The sequence below is a fragment of the Cotesia glomerata genome, linkage group LG9 (genome assembly GCF_020080835.1).
Source record: "Cotesia glomerata isolate CgM1 linkage group LG9, MPM_Cglom_v2.3, whole genome shotgun sequence".
NCBI lineage: Eukaryota > Metazoa > Arthropoda > Insecta > Hymenoptera > Braconidae > Cotesia > Cotesia glomerata.
In genome coordinates this window covers 11,729,542-11,745,679 of record NC_058166.1, presented here as the reverse complement: position 1 = coordinate 11,745,679, position 16,138 = coordinate 11,729,542, and the positions used below count along the sequence as shown (strand labels likewise).

The window sequence follows — 16,138 nt, the reverse complement described above, 5'->3', positions numbered from 1 at the left end:
AAAACCTCCTAGAATAGCTTCGAACGAAGTTTCTATGATTTTTGGGACCCAGTTCCTCGAGTCTTGTACTTGCTCTGCCTGTCCCATGAAAGATACGTCGCCATGAAAAAATAATTTATAACCGAATGATAAATATTGATTTACTGCCTCATATCATATCATTCCCCACATTATTTTATTTACCACTCATCTCTTATATTTTATATGCAGTGTCCAAAATTACGACAGAATATAAAAGTGTGAATATTGACAGTAAATAGTCGTTTAAACGCTGAAAAAGACTTCGCTGTACATTTTATAGTCCCTTAATACAGTTAAGTATCTATTTTTATCATATCCACGACAAAACTGTATAGATATTTTTCGAGAAATTCATTTTTATGGTTCTGTAATGGGTGCTAACCAGAATAACCTTTTTTACGGTTATACTTGATCCATTATGGCCACATATCAGACGCGACATTATTTTTTTATCGACTGATGGTAATGCGGCAGCAGAATATAATGACAAAAAAAGTTTAAAAAATCTAAAAGAGCCTGACTTATAATGCTGATTTTTAATTGCAATTAAACGACATTGAATTACATAGCCATTTGCGGTAGGGGACCTACAATTTCTTCAAGAAATCAAAGAGAAAAAAAAGTTTGACGCAATGGATTTTTTCGCAAGTTACAGTGTTTACGATTTTCATACTTGACATACGAGAAAATTTTTTGAACTATTCCGATATTTTTTTCAGTTACTATTGCACTGAATAAATTTTTGAGAAGTATTATATTAGTTTCCATTAAATTATCTTCCCAAAAGCATGCAAAATATCTGAATTCCGTGAATTAATGAGGGTATAATAATAAAAATAGTTGCCAGAGTGAGGCGAAAAAAATTTTTTGATCGTAAAACACTCTGATGCATCGCATCATGAATCGTCCAATAATTATAAAAATATAAAACACTATGAAAACTAATAAAATTTTTAGAATATTACCTTTTTTTTGAATTTTTACATTGCAGCATGGCCTGGAGAGTGAGATTCCACTAAAGTTCACATTTATCGGACTGACCTCACACCTGTCGATGGATCGAGATCTATCGAAGATCTATCAGGGAAGTCCAATCTTGGGGATGTCTTACTGCTACCTGATACAAGGCAAGTGTCTGACGTTAAAAAGAGACCCTCCATATCGACTAGAATCGCAGACGCAATCTGTCAGTAAGCTTGAATCTAAACCGGTTCCCATGACGTCTTCGTATCCAACCGGAATTGCTGGTGATTTCTCCCAGAATCCTCAATTCATCCAGTATCCGCTACCCATCATCCCGTATCCAGAATCGCTATCAAAGGATCCCTGCGCTGACTCAGACAAATGTGAAATACCGAGAACCAATGTTAAAGTTGATAACATTCAGAATAGTCATGGTAATGATCACGGTAACAAGCGAAATGGTCTGTCAACTGCATAGTTTCACGTTTTTATACTTTTTTTTTATCATTCATATAATTTTATGTGATAAACTTTTTTTTATAGAAATTATTGAATTTTTGATTATTTATAAAAAACAAATTAGTTCTTTATTAATTTTTTTAGAAAATTTGTGGTTAACATTCATTAAAATATGAGAATTAATAAAATTACCTGGTTTTTAAATATATTTTGTTACAGATTTGAGTTATATGTTTTTGACGGAAAAGTTTTTTTTCGAATATTGGAAATATTTTAGTATGATTTTGGTAATAATTATTGAAAAACCGGTCTTGAAAGAGTTTGTTAAGAAAATATGCCATCAATTTGCATTTTAAGGGACTAAAATTTTTCAATGTAGAATTTGATTCAATTCAAAGAATTTATTGTAAAAATTTCAGGATAGATAACCGTTTATGATATAGAAATCAGTAAACATTTGACATTTTTTTATAATTTTTCTTTGCCACTAAATCAATGACAAAAAAAAACTGAAGTAAAAAATGTCTTAAGTATAAATTTTCAAAAACTGCAATTAGAATTTTTTAATAGTATTTTTTTAATTCTTATTTATTTTTTAAATCGAAATCATTTACTCTGCAAAAAACAAAGTGATTGAAAGTCAAAATAAAATATATTATTTTTATGCAAAAAGGGATAGTTGAGATACTAAGTAAAAAAAAACTATCAATTTGCTGAATATATACTTTATATAAAAAAAATTATGATTAAGAAAATTGATACGTGCAGTAATTCGTTAGTAGAATAAAAATACTATGTATCGATTCATTCCAAAGAAAAAAATTGCGGACGCTGTATTATAGTTCATTCAAAAATTTCTCGGAAAAGTAATTAGAAAATGAAATTTCTAAAAATACATATACTAAGACATAATCTTGACTGTTAAAGTGGTATACCACAAATTTCACAAGTTTCAAAAATCAAATATCAAGTTTATTTTTATTTATGTAGTAGATTTACCAATGCAACGTTGCATATTGGAGTAAAAGAAACAGAGATAGTTTTTATTTTAATATTACTAACTAATTTTTACTATTACATTGTCTGAATCTGCTCTTTTAATTACGCAAATTATTAAATACGTTATTTCCTTTCTTCAGACAAATTTTGATAAAAATTTGTGAGTTACTTTTTTTTAAATAAAATAAAATCTGTGATTTCTCATTAGGATCATAAGGATCAATGAGGACAAAAATTTTTAAATTAATTAATGTAAAAGAAATACAATGGTACAAAAAATGAATTTTTTACTAATTTAGAAAATTATTTTAAACAAAATTACTAGAATAAGAATAAATTTAATTCAATTGTATTCAACTAGATGACACTAGATATTCTCCTCTGTACACAAATTATGATATCTCCTGGATAGCCACCTTACCTGAAACTTTCTGTTCATCTACGGCCGCAATTTGAAGCCAACTTGACGGAAAGAGTTTGCAAAACAAGCGGTTTTAGTTAAGTTGCTTATAAATTACTCTGGAATTTGACATCAAGACTTGCTGTACATTCTGTACAAGTATTTCAATCAAGTTATAGTAAAGTTGAAAGGAAATTTAACGACAAGTTTGATTGTTAGCTTGCATTCATATTTTGCGGCCGTAGATTTTCTTCACTATCAGGGATATTATCAACTGGTTACTGAATTATCTTTCTCAAGTTACATTCTTTGATCGATAAGATTGGTAGCTGCATCACCAACTGCGGAATAAGACCCTGCTTATTTTGTTGACAGCTGCTGAGTGTTCTTCTGGCTAGAGATGCGAGCGGTCCCGTCATTGACATTTTTTTTGGTCATCGGACGGTTACAGGACCATTTGTTAAATGACGGACCAAGCAAGCGAAAATGCTGCCATCTAGTGAATTTCTAAGAACTCAAAGCAAAATAACAGTTTGTTACTGCGAGTGAATTTTGAAGTAATATAAGTATAGTAAATAATTTTTATAAATATTTAATTATAAATTTTGTGTCATAACTTATTTTATGCAATGGTTTAAATAATTAAAATTAATACGAATATTTTCGAAAAAATAAAAAATATTATTTAATTAAAAAAAAGATATTGTTATTGATTTTAAATATGAAGCTATATGAAATTTTAAAGATAAATATGTAATAGTAACTATTAAATAAAGAAACTTTTGTGATGATGATAGTAATAATATGATTTATGTTATTTCATATTTATTGAAATTGCATCATTTAATGGTTAAAAGTTATTTTAAATTAAAAGACAATTTTAAAATGTTATATAAAAAAATTATTTTTATTCGACTTTAAAATGATTACCTGTACAAGCTAAAACTGAAATATCTCGGTAAACTTCGGTAATACAATGATCGATTTATTTTATAGTTTTTATTTGAGAATAAATTATAATTAAAAATTTTTGTCACAAACGCCTATGTAGATGCGAATGACCAAATTCATGACGGTTTTTAATGTGACCGTAAAATTTGCATCAATTTTCAAAAAATGCTTTATTAAAAAATTCTGTCAAAAAACGTCTATATAGATGCAAGTGACGAAATTTGTGACCGTTTGAAACGTGACGGTCATTCCAGCATCACAGAAATTTTTTAAAATTATGTGACGGTCACAGGACGGTTTTATGACCGTGTCCTGACCAAAAATAAAAATGACGGTCATTCCGTATCTCTACTTCTGGCAATAATACAAGCAGCAGTTATGACGCTAATTTGCAATCTTATAACCCCTGATAGCCAAGTTGGTGGCAACTTTCTGATAATCTACTGCCGCAACTTGTCACCAAGTTGGCGGCAAGTCTTGGAAATGAACTCGGTTGATGTCAACTTGTTCACCAAGTTGTCACCAAGTTGTCGACAAAAGTTGCTTCTGAAACGTTTTCACACCAAGTTGACGACAAGTTTCTCAAGAAATTTGGTGACATATTGCGGCAGTAGATTGGTCTTTTTTTTCTCAGAAACTTGTAGCCAGCTAGACGCCAATAGTTACAAATTCGAAAGTTGACCGCAAGTTGTCGCTAAGTTAGTGGCAACTATCTGACACCAACTTGGTTGGTCTGAAACTCTGGCTATCAGGGAATATGATTATTAAATCGTATGTTAAAAATGTAAGAAATATTAAAAATTTTTTCATTTATTTCGAAAAAGTAAAATTGATGGTTAATTTTCGATTACTTACTCCTAGATTATTTAACACTTTATTATTTGTAGCAGTTTAAAATTAAATCTATTGGTACTTGATACGTTCTTCTAAATTGATAAGATCATCAAAAAAATATTTTCGTAGGTGTGCTTATGTCAGAGTTAGTTTACCAAAGAGAAAAAACATAATACAGCTTAAATTTCATACAAACAACAAGCTAATAAAATATATGATATGAAAAGAAAGAGTTCAATCAAAAAGCGCAATTGTTTGTCTAAAGTGTAGTAGTCTATTTCTTTAGTTTAATAATTTATTCAAGTTATAACTATACTCTTTACAATATTCGAATGAAGTTAATAAAGTTTTACAATAATTAATCACTCCCGTAGAATATAGTTATTAGTAAAACAATACAATAGATTAAGCTCGTGTATAAGTATTAATGTCAAGATGGTACTCCGCGGTTACAATAATACGATACGTTAAGTAAAGGAAAATATGATAAGTGTAGTAACCCGTAGATGTGTGTATCTCAGAAGCTAAGGAAAATCTGCCTCGTGCCCCTTGACTCTTGAGGGTGTTAGCCTTTGCTAACACAGCGTTGTTCTTGGGGTCCTGTGACGTCATGAGCCCCTTGAATGCCGGGGAAGGGATTTTATGGCCCAAAGAGTACAGTGGTTGACGCAAAATTTTCGAGAGTGGAAAAGTACTCCCACAAAAGATAGAATTTCAATCAGTTTAGCAGCAAATATTTTCAGATATGGAAATTTCTTTCGATTGAAAAGCTTTGTTAAACCTGAAAAAAATTTTGAATATTAAATTAACATTAAATTCAATAATTCCTGCAAGACTTTTATCCAAAAAATATTTTATTAATTTTCAAAAATTCCAAAACAATTCTCAAGAACTTTAATTTGAATACACTTTTACAAAACAAAATAAGTTTCTTTAGAATCTTAATTCAAAATAAGAAATAGAACTTCAAAATTTGATTTCAATATTATTACAAGAAAGTTTAATATTAATAATATGGTAACTGCTTATCTAAGTAGACTGAATCGTACATCTTTTTAAGCGACTGGCAAGCATCCTTCCGTAGAGCGGAAAAATCTTGATCAAGTTATTTTCTAATACAATGCAGTTGTCAAAATGCTTTAAGCAGACAGTTAGCTCATCTTCTTCTTTTCGCAGCAAGTCATAGCAGGTTAAATCAGTCCCACTAACAGGAATATTTTTCATAACCTTAACTTCCTTTTGACACTTTACAAGGAACAATGCATACTCTTCACCCTTTACATTTTTCCTGTTTCTGTCACAAACTTCAAGATCAGCTGCTATTAACTTGACCAAGTGTTCCTTGACCATCTCAACACAACCTTTATGAGATGCATGAGCTTCGTAGACCATTTTCCCATCCTTACCGACGACATTGACATCAGCACCAGCGTTTAAAAAACAAGCAAGCATCTGCTTGTAGCCATAAATCAGTGGCCAAAAAAGAATCGAGTTTTTATGTGTATAAAAACTACTAAAACCAGGAAGACTAGGCTTACTAGGGCTTTTATCATTTCCTCCAGAAGTTAGTTTCACTGCAGGGTTGTTCAACAAAAACTTGATAGCTTTCAGATTCATACCAGACTTAGAAGCGATTTTGAGCACGTTTTCATTGACAACAGCGCCTTGTTCTATCAGGAACTTCATCATTTTAACGTCATCTCTTCTAGCTGCAATTTGTATTGGTGAGCTGAGTGCATTTGGTTCAGTGACGTTGACTTCAGCTCCCTGGCTTATCAGAAATTCGATCATCTTGTAGTCATTGAAGCTTACAGCAACTTCTAGTGCTGAATTATTGGAATGTAATGACAGCTCTGGCACCTTAGCACGGTAGTCTAGCAAGAACCCAGAATCAAGGATTCTTTTTACGTAGTCCAGCTTCTTCATAACAATCGCCAGGAAGATGATCGGTCCACAATCATTTGTTGACTTCAATATGTTTTCTTTATTGTCAAAGAGAAATTCCAACAGTTCATCGTCATTTAGCAGCATAGCAACATGGAAGACTGTTAAGCTTTTGAAGCCACCCATCTCTTGGATAATATCATTGTCAATAGGATTCAATTGGCCAGCTTGATTACCACCGATGCTAACTTGACTGGCTAGGTTTCCACCAAAACTAAAGCTTAACTGACTTTCTAAAGAACTATTAACAATTATCTGACTTGCTGGAGCACTGTTAACGACCATTGGTACTAGTGAATAACCTCCTGTAATCGTTTGACTTGATGAATTTTCACCAATGCTCAATGAATTTTGTTGATTTCCACCAATATTGACACTTATGGTCATATTGGCAAGAGGACTAGCAGCACTCAAGTTGTCAAGCTCGTATTCGTAATCATCAAAATCGTCGTAATCATCATCATTATCATTATCGTTTCCCGTGACCTTGAAAAAATTATTACAATCGTATAATAACGGAGCATAAATATTGTAATAATCGATGTATCCAATTTGGACAATTGTGTTCACAGGAATTGTTCCAAACATTATTTCACGGCGTAAATAATCATAACTCATATCACCGGGTATGCGCACTCCGTAAACATTTTTATTTTGTTTGTTGTAAGTTATCATTTCACCGAGACTCGAAGGCATTGTTTGAGTAACTACCATGTTGTTATATTTGTGATTTATTTCAAATAAAACTTGCTCTTATTGTTACGGTATTTTTTAATGAAAATAAATTGCACTTATTGTCAACAAGCTTTTGTTTCTATTGCGTATATTTTATAGGTTAGACTGACAGCGTTACTTGAGTATATTTTCTCACTTCTTTTGAAGAAAAAGAGTATGTATATGCATGATAGCGGAGTGGAAACTGACGACTTGCGCAATGAGAATATATTTTGCTGTATTTATAAACAAATACTCTGCATGAAGACGCGGCTTATCGGTTACTCACGCGCGTATTTGAAACATGATATTTGGTAATAAGTAATATAATAATAGTAAGTAATGGTAAGTAATAGTATTGATAAGAAAATAAATATTAAATAAATTATTTCGTTTTTTTTTCTTAATAGTTTAAGAAGTACTGTTCTTAACGTGGCTTTAATAATAATAAATAATTTTCGATAAAACTTTGTAAATAGATATTATAAATTTTTGAAACTAGAGTATTCATGAAATTTTTACAAAAATCGAAAAATAAAAGTACTCAGTTTTCTTTTTTAGAATATTTTCTTCTCTTTAATGAGTTGACCACAATATTTGGTTTAACTATAAAAAAATATAAATTAATGAAAATCCTCGGATTTAAAATTCATTAATCGAACTTTTGACTTATAATTATAAGTTGCCGGTCAATACAATTGTAAAGATCAAGACTAAATATTATGATAAGAAATTTAATCATTTGTTCTTTGGTAATCTTGAAACTGGGGGCTATGATAATATTTCTGATGAAAACTACATTGTAAACAATTTTATTCACGAACAAGATGATGATAATGATGATGATAGTCATGATGATTACGAACCAGAAGACTCAAGTTCAAGTGAAGAAACTTCGATTGATAGTGAAGATGAGGATGGCAATGACGATGAGAAAGAAGATCACAATGAAGAAGAGGATGACGACGAAGATGATAAGTATAAAAAATTTACAATTATCTTCTGGGCTATGTTGCAAGACAACGATGAATTCGTAGACTTTCTTCTGGACAACCAAGTGGATATATGGGCGAGCACTATAGACTGTGGACCAATCATCTATGCAGCAATTTCTATGAGGAAATATAACTACCTGCAGCGACTAATGGAAGATGAATTTCCTGTAAATTACCACGGATCTGTGCCCCAGGTTCATTCTTACGATTCATACCCACTGTTGGATCTTGCTATCAAACTAAATGATTGCAAAATGGTCGAATACTTAATTAGTATGGGAGCTCAAATTAACTTGGATGCTAAAGTGTAAGTTTATATCGCCATTACGGAAGGCAGCTCAAAGACAAAGCATTAAAATGATGAAGTTTTTACTAGCGCGAGGTGCCCACATTACTTACAAAGTATTTATATCTGTTTGTGCGACTAATGATCTAAAAATTGTCCAATTTATAATGACTCATCCTGCGTTTGATCTGGCTTCTGTGCAAAATAAAAAACTCACATAAAAACTTAGTTCTCTTTTATCCAATTTGGTGGGCTCACGAGGAAGTTCTCACTTATATGTTGGATGCTGGTGTTGATTTCAATTTTGTTGAAAATTGTGGTATGTTCTATGATAACGAGTTCAGTGGACATGATGAAAACTGTATTATGATTATCAAGAAACATATAATCAGGTTAATGGTGGCTGGTATTCCTGTTTGTGAAGAAGGCAAGAAAGCTGCGTATGAAGAAGAGTTTCAAGATTTTTGGGAAAAATGTGAAGAAGAAGTTGAGACATTGAAACGGCTGCCTGTGAATGGGACTGATTTGACCTACTTCGACTTGCTTCATCGATCCAAAGATGAGTTGACCTCATGCTTGCAGAATTTTGACAACTGTATCAACATTGAAGAAGCTTTGAAGAAGACTTTTCCCGTTTATGGAGGGATGATTGCTTACCGTATTATCAAAAGTACAAAAAACTTTTGGTTGAAAATCGAATGATTTGTTTTTTTTTTTCTTGAGTTAAATAAGTTCTCAACTTAATTCGAGGGAATATTTTTATCAACACATTTAATAATGTAAATTTTGAAAATAATTGTACTTAACATTTTTGGATGAAATTTTACGTGACAATTTATACAGTTTTTGAAAAAATGAATATAATTATTTTAAGAATTAATTTTTTAATTCCTTTTAAAGCTATTGTAAATATATTCTTAGAAAGCTTTTTGAACTTTTTATTGTTTTTCAAATTTTTAATTTTTTTAAATTGACTGATAATTTTTACATCACGTAAAATTAAGAAAATTAATTTTTTGTAACACCAACCCCGAAACTTGGAATTTCGAGCTATACTTAGGAGGGGTAAAATGATGGATATCTGGCCATCTATAGTTGGGTCTACTTTTCACGCACACGTAAGGATAAGTGACATCTCTCTCTTTATCTGTCTCTACATTTCCGCATGGATGCTAAAAAGTACTATAGGATATTTAGTTTCGTTTATTTCCTACAATAGTCCGCCAGGGAGAGTATAAATCGAAAAAAAAAAAATCTTGGCGACAAGTCGATTCTTGTAAACAATTTTACTAATATTTTAGTTTGTCATTTATTTACGTGTGACAGTTCATAAATGAATAAAATTTTATTTGCATCCTCTCAAATCCGAGTTTCGCTGTTGCTATTACAAAAAATTTTGTTCGATACGAATCCGCAAAAGTTGGCATTTTGGTAATAAACTTGAAGTGATGACACTCGTCTGAGATTACAAATACATTCTCAACAAAACCTCGTACGTTTTATCTGGTCTCGCTTCGCTCGACCGATAACAACGTACTCGGTTGTGTTGAGAATGCACTCATAATCTCAGCCTCGTGACGTCACTTCAAGCTTACCAAAATACCTACCTTTGCGCATACGTATCGAAAATAACTATATTGATGTAAATTTTCGTCATTATAATAAAATTCAAAGAGTGTTCATTTCTGTTTACTTTTAAAACAGTGCATGTTTTTTTTTTTTTTGTAAATTTTCTATTATTATTATTTTGAGTTTTACTTGTATACCGTTATCTGGTTTTTACAAGGCTGATATCCCCACTTATCTCCATTCTATATCTCCACTCTATATTTCCCTTTTTATTGCGGCTGTGGACCGACTTGTGCCTTCTGTACCGCATTTGCCCTGATCCTCACCACTCGGCTATTGGAACAGTTATTGGTAAAAAACTCTTCTTTATCGACCACTGGAGCATTAAGCCCCTCTCCTAGTGTGCAGAGATCCCTCGCACTAGCCAACGCCGACTAGAGTGGTCACCCATTCAAGTTTTTACTTAAATGTGTGATCGCCCAAGTCAGACGTGTGCCGTCCGGCTATCTCTGCCACTTCCAGAGGCTGGCAATGTAACGCACATATTTTTAATTATAATCACTGAAAAATATGGGTAGACATCAAAAACCCATAATCCTATTGCCCAGATCTAGTATTGAACATAATCCTTTTAGCCAGATTGCGTTTACCCAGATTTCTAAATTGTTATTGAAAATTATATGCCGTTACTTTTACGAAGCCGCAAGAACTGGCATAATTCTGGTAATCAGCACATATAAACAAAGTAAACAAATAGAAAAAAATTTCAAAGACAGTAGTAAGAGCGGTTTATAGATAATTTTATGATAAAAAGGGTTCCTTCCCTGAGATAAGAAGCTTACCAGATAAGAATTATTTATCAACTGAATTACCGACAAGTAAAAAACTTAAGCGACTTACGCCCTCTGTGAGGGAATCAATGTAAATTATTTTGAGAATTGACTACGATACCATAGAAAACATACAAATTTTTAGTATTTGTTCAATTGGAAGAATCCCGCTTCACAAGTAATATTAAAATTTGTATTTTTTATCGTAATCTCAAAAAAAATTTCCATTTTCATTTAAATACAATTAGTTACATAATTTATAAAAATTTGAATAAAAATTCTGGCTTTATAAAGATTACGGAAGTAAGCACACCAGACTCATCCAAATTTTCATGTTTGTTATTACTATACTATTAAACAACGTAAACCGTAGATGACAGCTTAATTTTCTAATAGAGAATAACAAATCCTACAAGTATCGATTTACTATAATTTCAATTCAGTTCTCAGTTTGATGTAGACATGGAAATCTACACAACCAGACCCGATGGAATTTTCTAATCTTATCTATTACTATTATTACATTTTTTAATTACTACTGTCGGAAAGAATGACATTATTTTAATTTAAAAAAATTACAACTTATATAATTATCAACTCACTATACTTCAATTTGGATCTTAGCTTCATGCAGACGTATAATCTACACAACCAGACCCAATAAAATTTTTTATACTTATCATCTATTTTTATAACAATTTTTAATTACTACTGTCGTGAAGAATAACATTATTTTAATTGAAAAAAAATTATAAATTACATAATTATCAGCTAATTATACCTCAATTCAGGTCTTAGCTTCATGCAGACGTATAATCTACACAACCAGACCCGATGAAATTTTTTAAACTTATCATCTATTTTTATAACAATTTTTATTTACTACTGTCGTAAACAATTACTTTGTTCAAATTTAAAAAAAAATTACAAATTATATATCAACTAGCTATACTTCAATTCAGGTCTTAGCTTCGTGCAGATGTTATAATCCTACAAAAAACAGTTTCACTGTAAACCGTCGCGCTGAGTACACGTTCAACTATTGTTACAAACCATAATGATTTGATTTTTACAAAAAACTGTTAAATAAAAAAAAAAAACCAAGTACAAAAAATTTTTTAGATTAAAAAAGCGCCAAAGACAGTAAATATTAAGGAAAAAAATTTAATGTACTTGGTGTGCATTATAATTCACACTACTAATATCAATTTGAAAAACTGTGGGTAATCAAAGTATTCGAATGATGCACACCAAGTACATTAAATTTTTTTCCTTAATATTTACTGTCTTTGGCGCTTTTTTAATCTAAAAAATTTTTTGTACTTGGTTTTTTTTTTTGATTTAATATTTTTTTGTAAAAATCAAATCATTATAGTTTGTAACAATAGTTGAACGTGTACTCGGCGCGACGGTTTACGGTGAAACTGTTTTTTGTAGGATATCTCTTTTTTACACGCTTTTTATTAGCTTCACTTGTATGTCAGTTTGTCAGTTTGTCAGTTTGTCAGTTTGTCAGTTTGTCAGTTTGTCAGTTTGTCAGTATGTAACTCTCCTTCGCATAAAGAGACTACCATAATGATATTATTTAAATTTTGATTATTATCAACCTAGAACCCAGGTGATGACCTTCCTACTCATCCTCTGATGACCATCCCGAAGTTATATCTCGAAACCAGGTGTTTTCCTCCGTAGGTTTTCATCGGGAATGGCACAGATAAACCCGTACATCAACCCGGAATCCTCTGATGACCATCCTGAAGTTATATCTCGAAACCAGGTGTTTTCCTCCGTAGGATTTCATCGGGAATGGCACAGATAAACCCGTACATCAACCCGGAATCCTCTGATGACCATCCCGAAGTTATATCTCGAAACCAGGTGTTTTCCTCCGTAGGTTTTCATCGGGAATGGCACAGATAAATCCGTACATCAACCCGGAATCCTCTGATGACCATCCTGAAGTTATATCTCGAAACCAGGTGTTTTCCTCCGTAGGTTTTCATCGGGAATGGCACAGATAAACCCGTACATCAACCCGGAATCCTCTGATGACCATCCCGAAGTTATATTTCGAAACCAGGTGTTTTCCTCCGTAGGTTTTCATCGGGAATGGCACAGATAAACCCGTACATCAACCCGGAATCCTCTGATGACCATCCCGAAGTTATATCTCGAAACCAGGTGTTTTCCTCCGTAGGTTTTCATCGGGAATGGCACAGATAAATCCGTACATCAACCCGGAATCCTCTGATGACCATCCCGAAGTTATATCTCGAAACCAGGTGTTTTCCTCCGTAGGTTTTCATCGGGAATGGCACAGATAAACCCGTACATCAACCCGGAATCCTCTGATGACCATCCCGAAGTTATATCTCGAAACCAGGTGTTTTCCTCCGTAGGTTTTCATCGGGAATGGCACAGATAAACCCGTACATCAACCCGGAATCCTCTGATGACCATCCCGAAGTTATATCTCGAAACCAGGTGTTTTCCTCCGTAGGTTTTCATCGGGAATGGCACAGATAAACCCGTACATCAACCCGGAATCCTCTGATGACCATCCCGAAGTTATATCTCGAAACCAGGTGTTTTCCTCCGTAGGTTTTCATCGGGAATGGCACAGATAAACCCGTACATCAACCCGGAATCCTCTGATGACCATCCCGAAGTTATATTTCGAAACCAGGTGTTTTCCTCCGTAGGTTTTCATAGGGAATGGCACAGATAAACCCGTACATCAACCCGGAATCCTCTGATGACCATCCCGAAGTTATATCTCGAAACCAGGTGTTTTCCTCCGTAGGTTTTCATCGGGAATGGCACAGATAAATCCGTACATCAACCCGGAATCCTCTGATGACCATCCTGAAGTTATATCTCGAAACCAGGTGTTTTCCTCCGTAGGTTTTCATCGGGAATGGCACAGATAAACCCGTACATCAACCCGGAATCCTCTGATGACCATCCCGAAGTTATATCTCGAAACCAGGTGTTTTCTTCCGTAGGTTTCCATCGGGAATGGCACAGATAAACCCGTACATCAACCCGGAATCCTCTGATGACCATCCCGAAGTTATATCTCGAAACCAGGTGTTTTCCTCCGTAGGTTTTCATCGGAAATGGCACAGATAAACCCGTACATCAACCCGGAATCCTCTGATGACCATCCCGAAGTTATATTTCGAAACCAGGTGTTTTCCTCCGTAGGTTTTCATCAGGAATGGCACAGATAAACCCGTACATCAACCCGGAATCCTCTGATGACCATCCCGAAGTTATATTTCGAAACCAGGTGTTTTCCTCCGTAGGTTTTTTACACGCTTTATATTAGCTTCACTTGTATGTCAGTTTGTCAGTATGTAACTCTCCGTGGGTAATTTGCGCGCCTGAATATTTTTGATAATCAACAAATAATAGTTTAAAAACTAAAAATCACGCTTTTATAAATAAACCAAACTAAAAGTAAAAAATAAATAATAGTTTAAAACTAAAAACACGCTTTTATAGAAAACCAAACTAAAAATAGAAAATAAATTTTAATAAATTTAAATTAAGAATAGTGTTAAAAATTTCAATAAATATAAATTAATAATAGTGTAAATAAAAAATGTATTTTATTTTAAAAAAGCGTGGGTGCATGGTGTCAATAGTTATAAATATTTTATTGACAGATATGAGTAGAGTGATTATCATTTTGATATCTTAAAAGCACCCACGCTTTTTTAAAATAAAATACATTTTTTTATTTACACTATTATTAATTTATATTTATTGAAATTTTTAACACTATTCTTAATTTAAATTTATTAAAATTTATTTTCTATTTTTTAGTTTGGTTTTCTATAAAAAGCGTGTTTTTAGTTTTTTTAAACTATTATTTATTTTGTCAAGAATATATTAAGTGACATAATCACATATTTTATCAAAATTTTTAAATTCCAAATATGTACCCCTTAAATAATTCAGATAATTTTTTATTCATGAATTTTTGTAATAATTTAGTAGCAAACGAAATTATTACAATACTTTTACTTTGAATGACTAGCGTGACTGACCAATGTGATATCTTTGTATTGTTTTTGAATTTTTTAATAGCTTCTATTGATATTATAATTTGTATCGTAAGGTAAAGTACCCAGTACTTGAACACTCATAAAAATAGGACTAGTACTTGAACAGACTTTTAGAATTGTTGAAATACAAAATCCGTATATTTATCATAAATAATATGCGCATGTTATAATTATTCAATGATACAATAATTCATTTCTGTAAGTTTTTTCAATTATATATCAGAACAATTATATTTTAGTTAGCTGATAGATGCTATTTGTTTTTATGAAAAAGGTATACCTTAACCGTATACTAAACCGTAAACCGAACAATCAGTAAAAAAAATCGGTATATCATCATTTTAAGTAAAAAACATTGTACCACCTAATGAATAGTCTTTTCTAAAAAATACGTATTTTTTGCAAAGACATAAGCTATGATTTTTATATTAAATTTTAGCGTCTAACTATACCTCCAGATTTTCAAAGTGGTACCCAAAACTTGAACAAGCTGGGGCCGTATAATTATAAATTTTAACAGCACTCTCATCTCTAATAGGTTTATAAACGAGTGATCAGCATTATGGTTTTTATTAATTACTGCAAATTTAATGAGTTTTATAGCTAAAAATTTGTGTAGTTGAAAATTATTGAACGTCTTGAATTGAGTTTTTTTTATTTATAATTGAAAATTTGCTTTGTCATTCATAAAAAATGTAATTAAAAAAATTAAATACAAATATTTCTCATTTTTAAATGAACATATTATATATTGATAGTATTATTTTGAATATTAAACAAAACAAAATATGTTACAATTCTTTTGATATTTCCATATATATTTTATTAGCTCAACTACTGGGTCCTTTACCTTACATATAAACTATCACTACAGTTAAGATTTTTAAAATACAGTGGTAATGGTTTTGCGGCTCTACCTACTGTCGTATGTCGAAATTCTAAACTGAATACCAACTACTTATGAGCGCTAAGTTTAGTATATTTAGTATACTAACTACTGATGGTAGAATAACAGGTTAATAAGTAGTGCCAACTTCGAAATAACAATATTCGCCCTAAATTTGTAAAATCTCTCGTAGAATCGAAAACAGGCGCAAGCA

At 32.0% G+C, this 16,138-nt stretch overlaps 3 protein-coding genes across 4 annotated transcripts in view; 2 read left to right on the top strand and 1 right to left on the bottom strand.

Moving 5' to 3' along the window:
• LOC123271846 (putative aminopeptidase W07G4.4) overlaps window positions 1-1,510 on the top strand; it is a 155,721-nt gene extending 154,211 nt beyond the window's left edge. Inside the window, exon 8 of one of the 2 annotated variants that reach the window (XM_044738342.1) lies at window positions 1,013-1,510. In XM_044738342.1, coding sequence (XP_044594277.1) covers window positions 1,013-1,462 — 450 coding nt within the window. In that variant the 3' untranslated portion in view covers window positions 1,463-1,510. The remainder of the gene's footprint in view (window positions 1-1,012) is intronic. The other variant, XM_044738343.1, reaches the window with a different exon arrangement.
• Window positions 1,511-5,460: 3,950 nt separating this feature from the next.
• LOC123271853 lies at window positions 5,461-7,495 on the bottom strand. The gene is made up of 2 exons (XM_044738361.1): window positions 6,931-7,495; window positions 5,461-6,900 (listed from the first exon to the last, which is right to left on the bottom strand). The coding sequence occupies exons 1-2, from the start codon at window positions 7,283-7,285 to the stop codon at window positions 5,657-5,659; spliced, it is 1,599 nt and encodes a 532-aa protein (XP_044594296.1). The 5' UTR covers window positions 7,286-7,495; the 3' UTR covers window positions 5,461-5,656.
• A 94-nt stretch (window positions 7,496-7,589) lies between these two features.
• LOC123272243 lies at window positions 7,590-9,268 on the top strand. The gene is made up of 3 exons (XM_044738942.1): window positions 7,590-7,599; window positions 8,113-8,587; window positions 8,959-9,268. The coding sequence occupies exons 1-3, from the start codon at window positions 7,590-7,592 to the stop codon at window positions 9,266-9,268; spliced, it is 795 nt and encodes a 264-aa protein (XP_044594877.1).
• The last annotated feature ends 6,870 nt before the right edge of the window (window positions 9,269-16,138 follow it).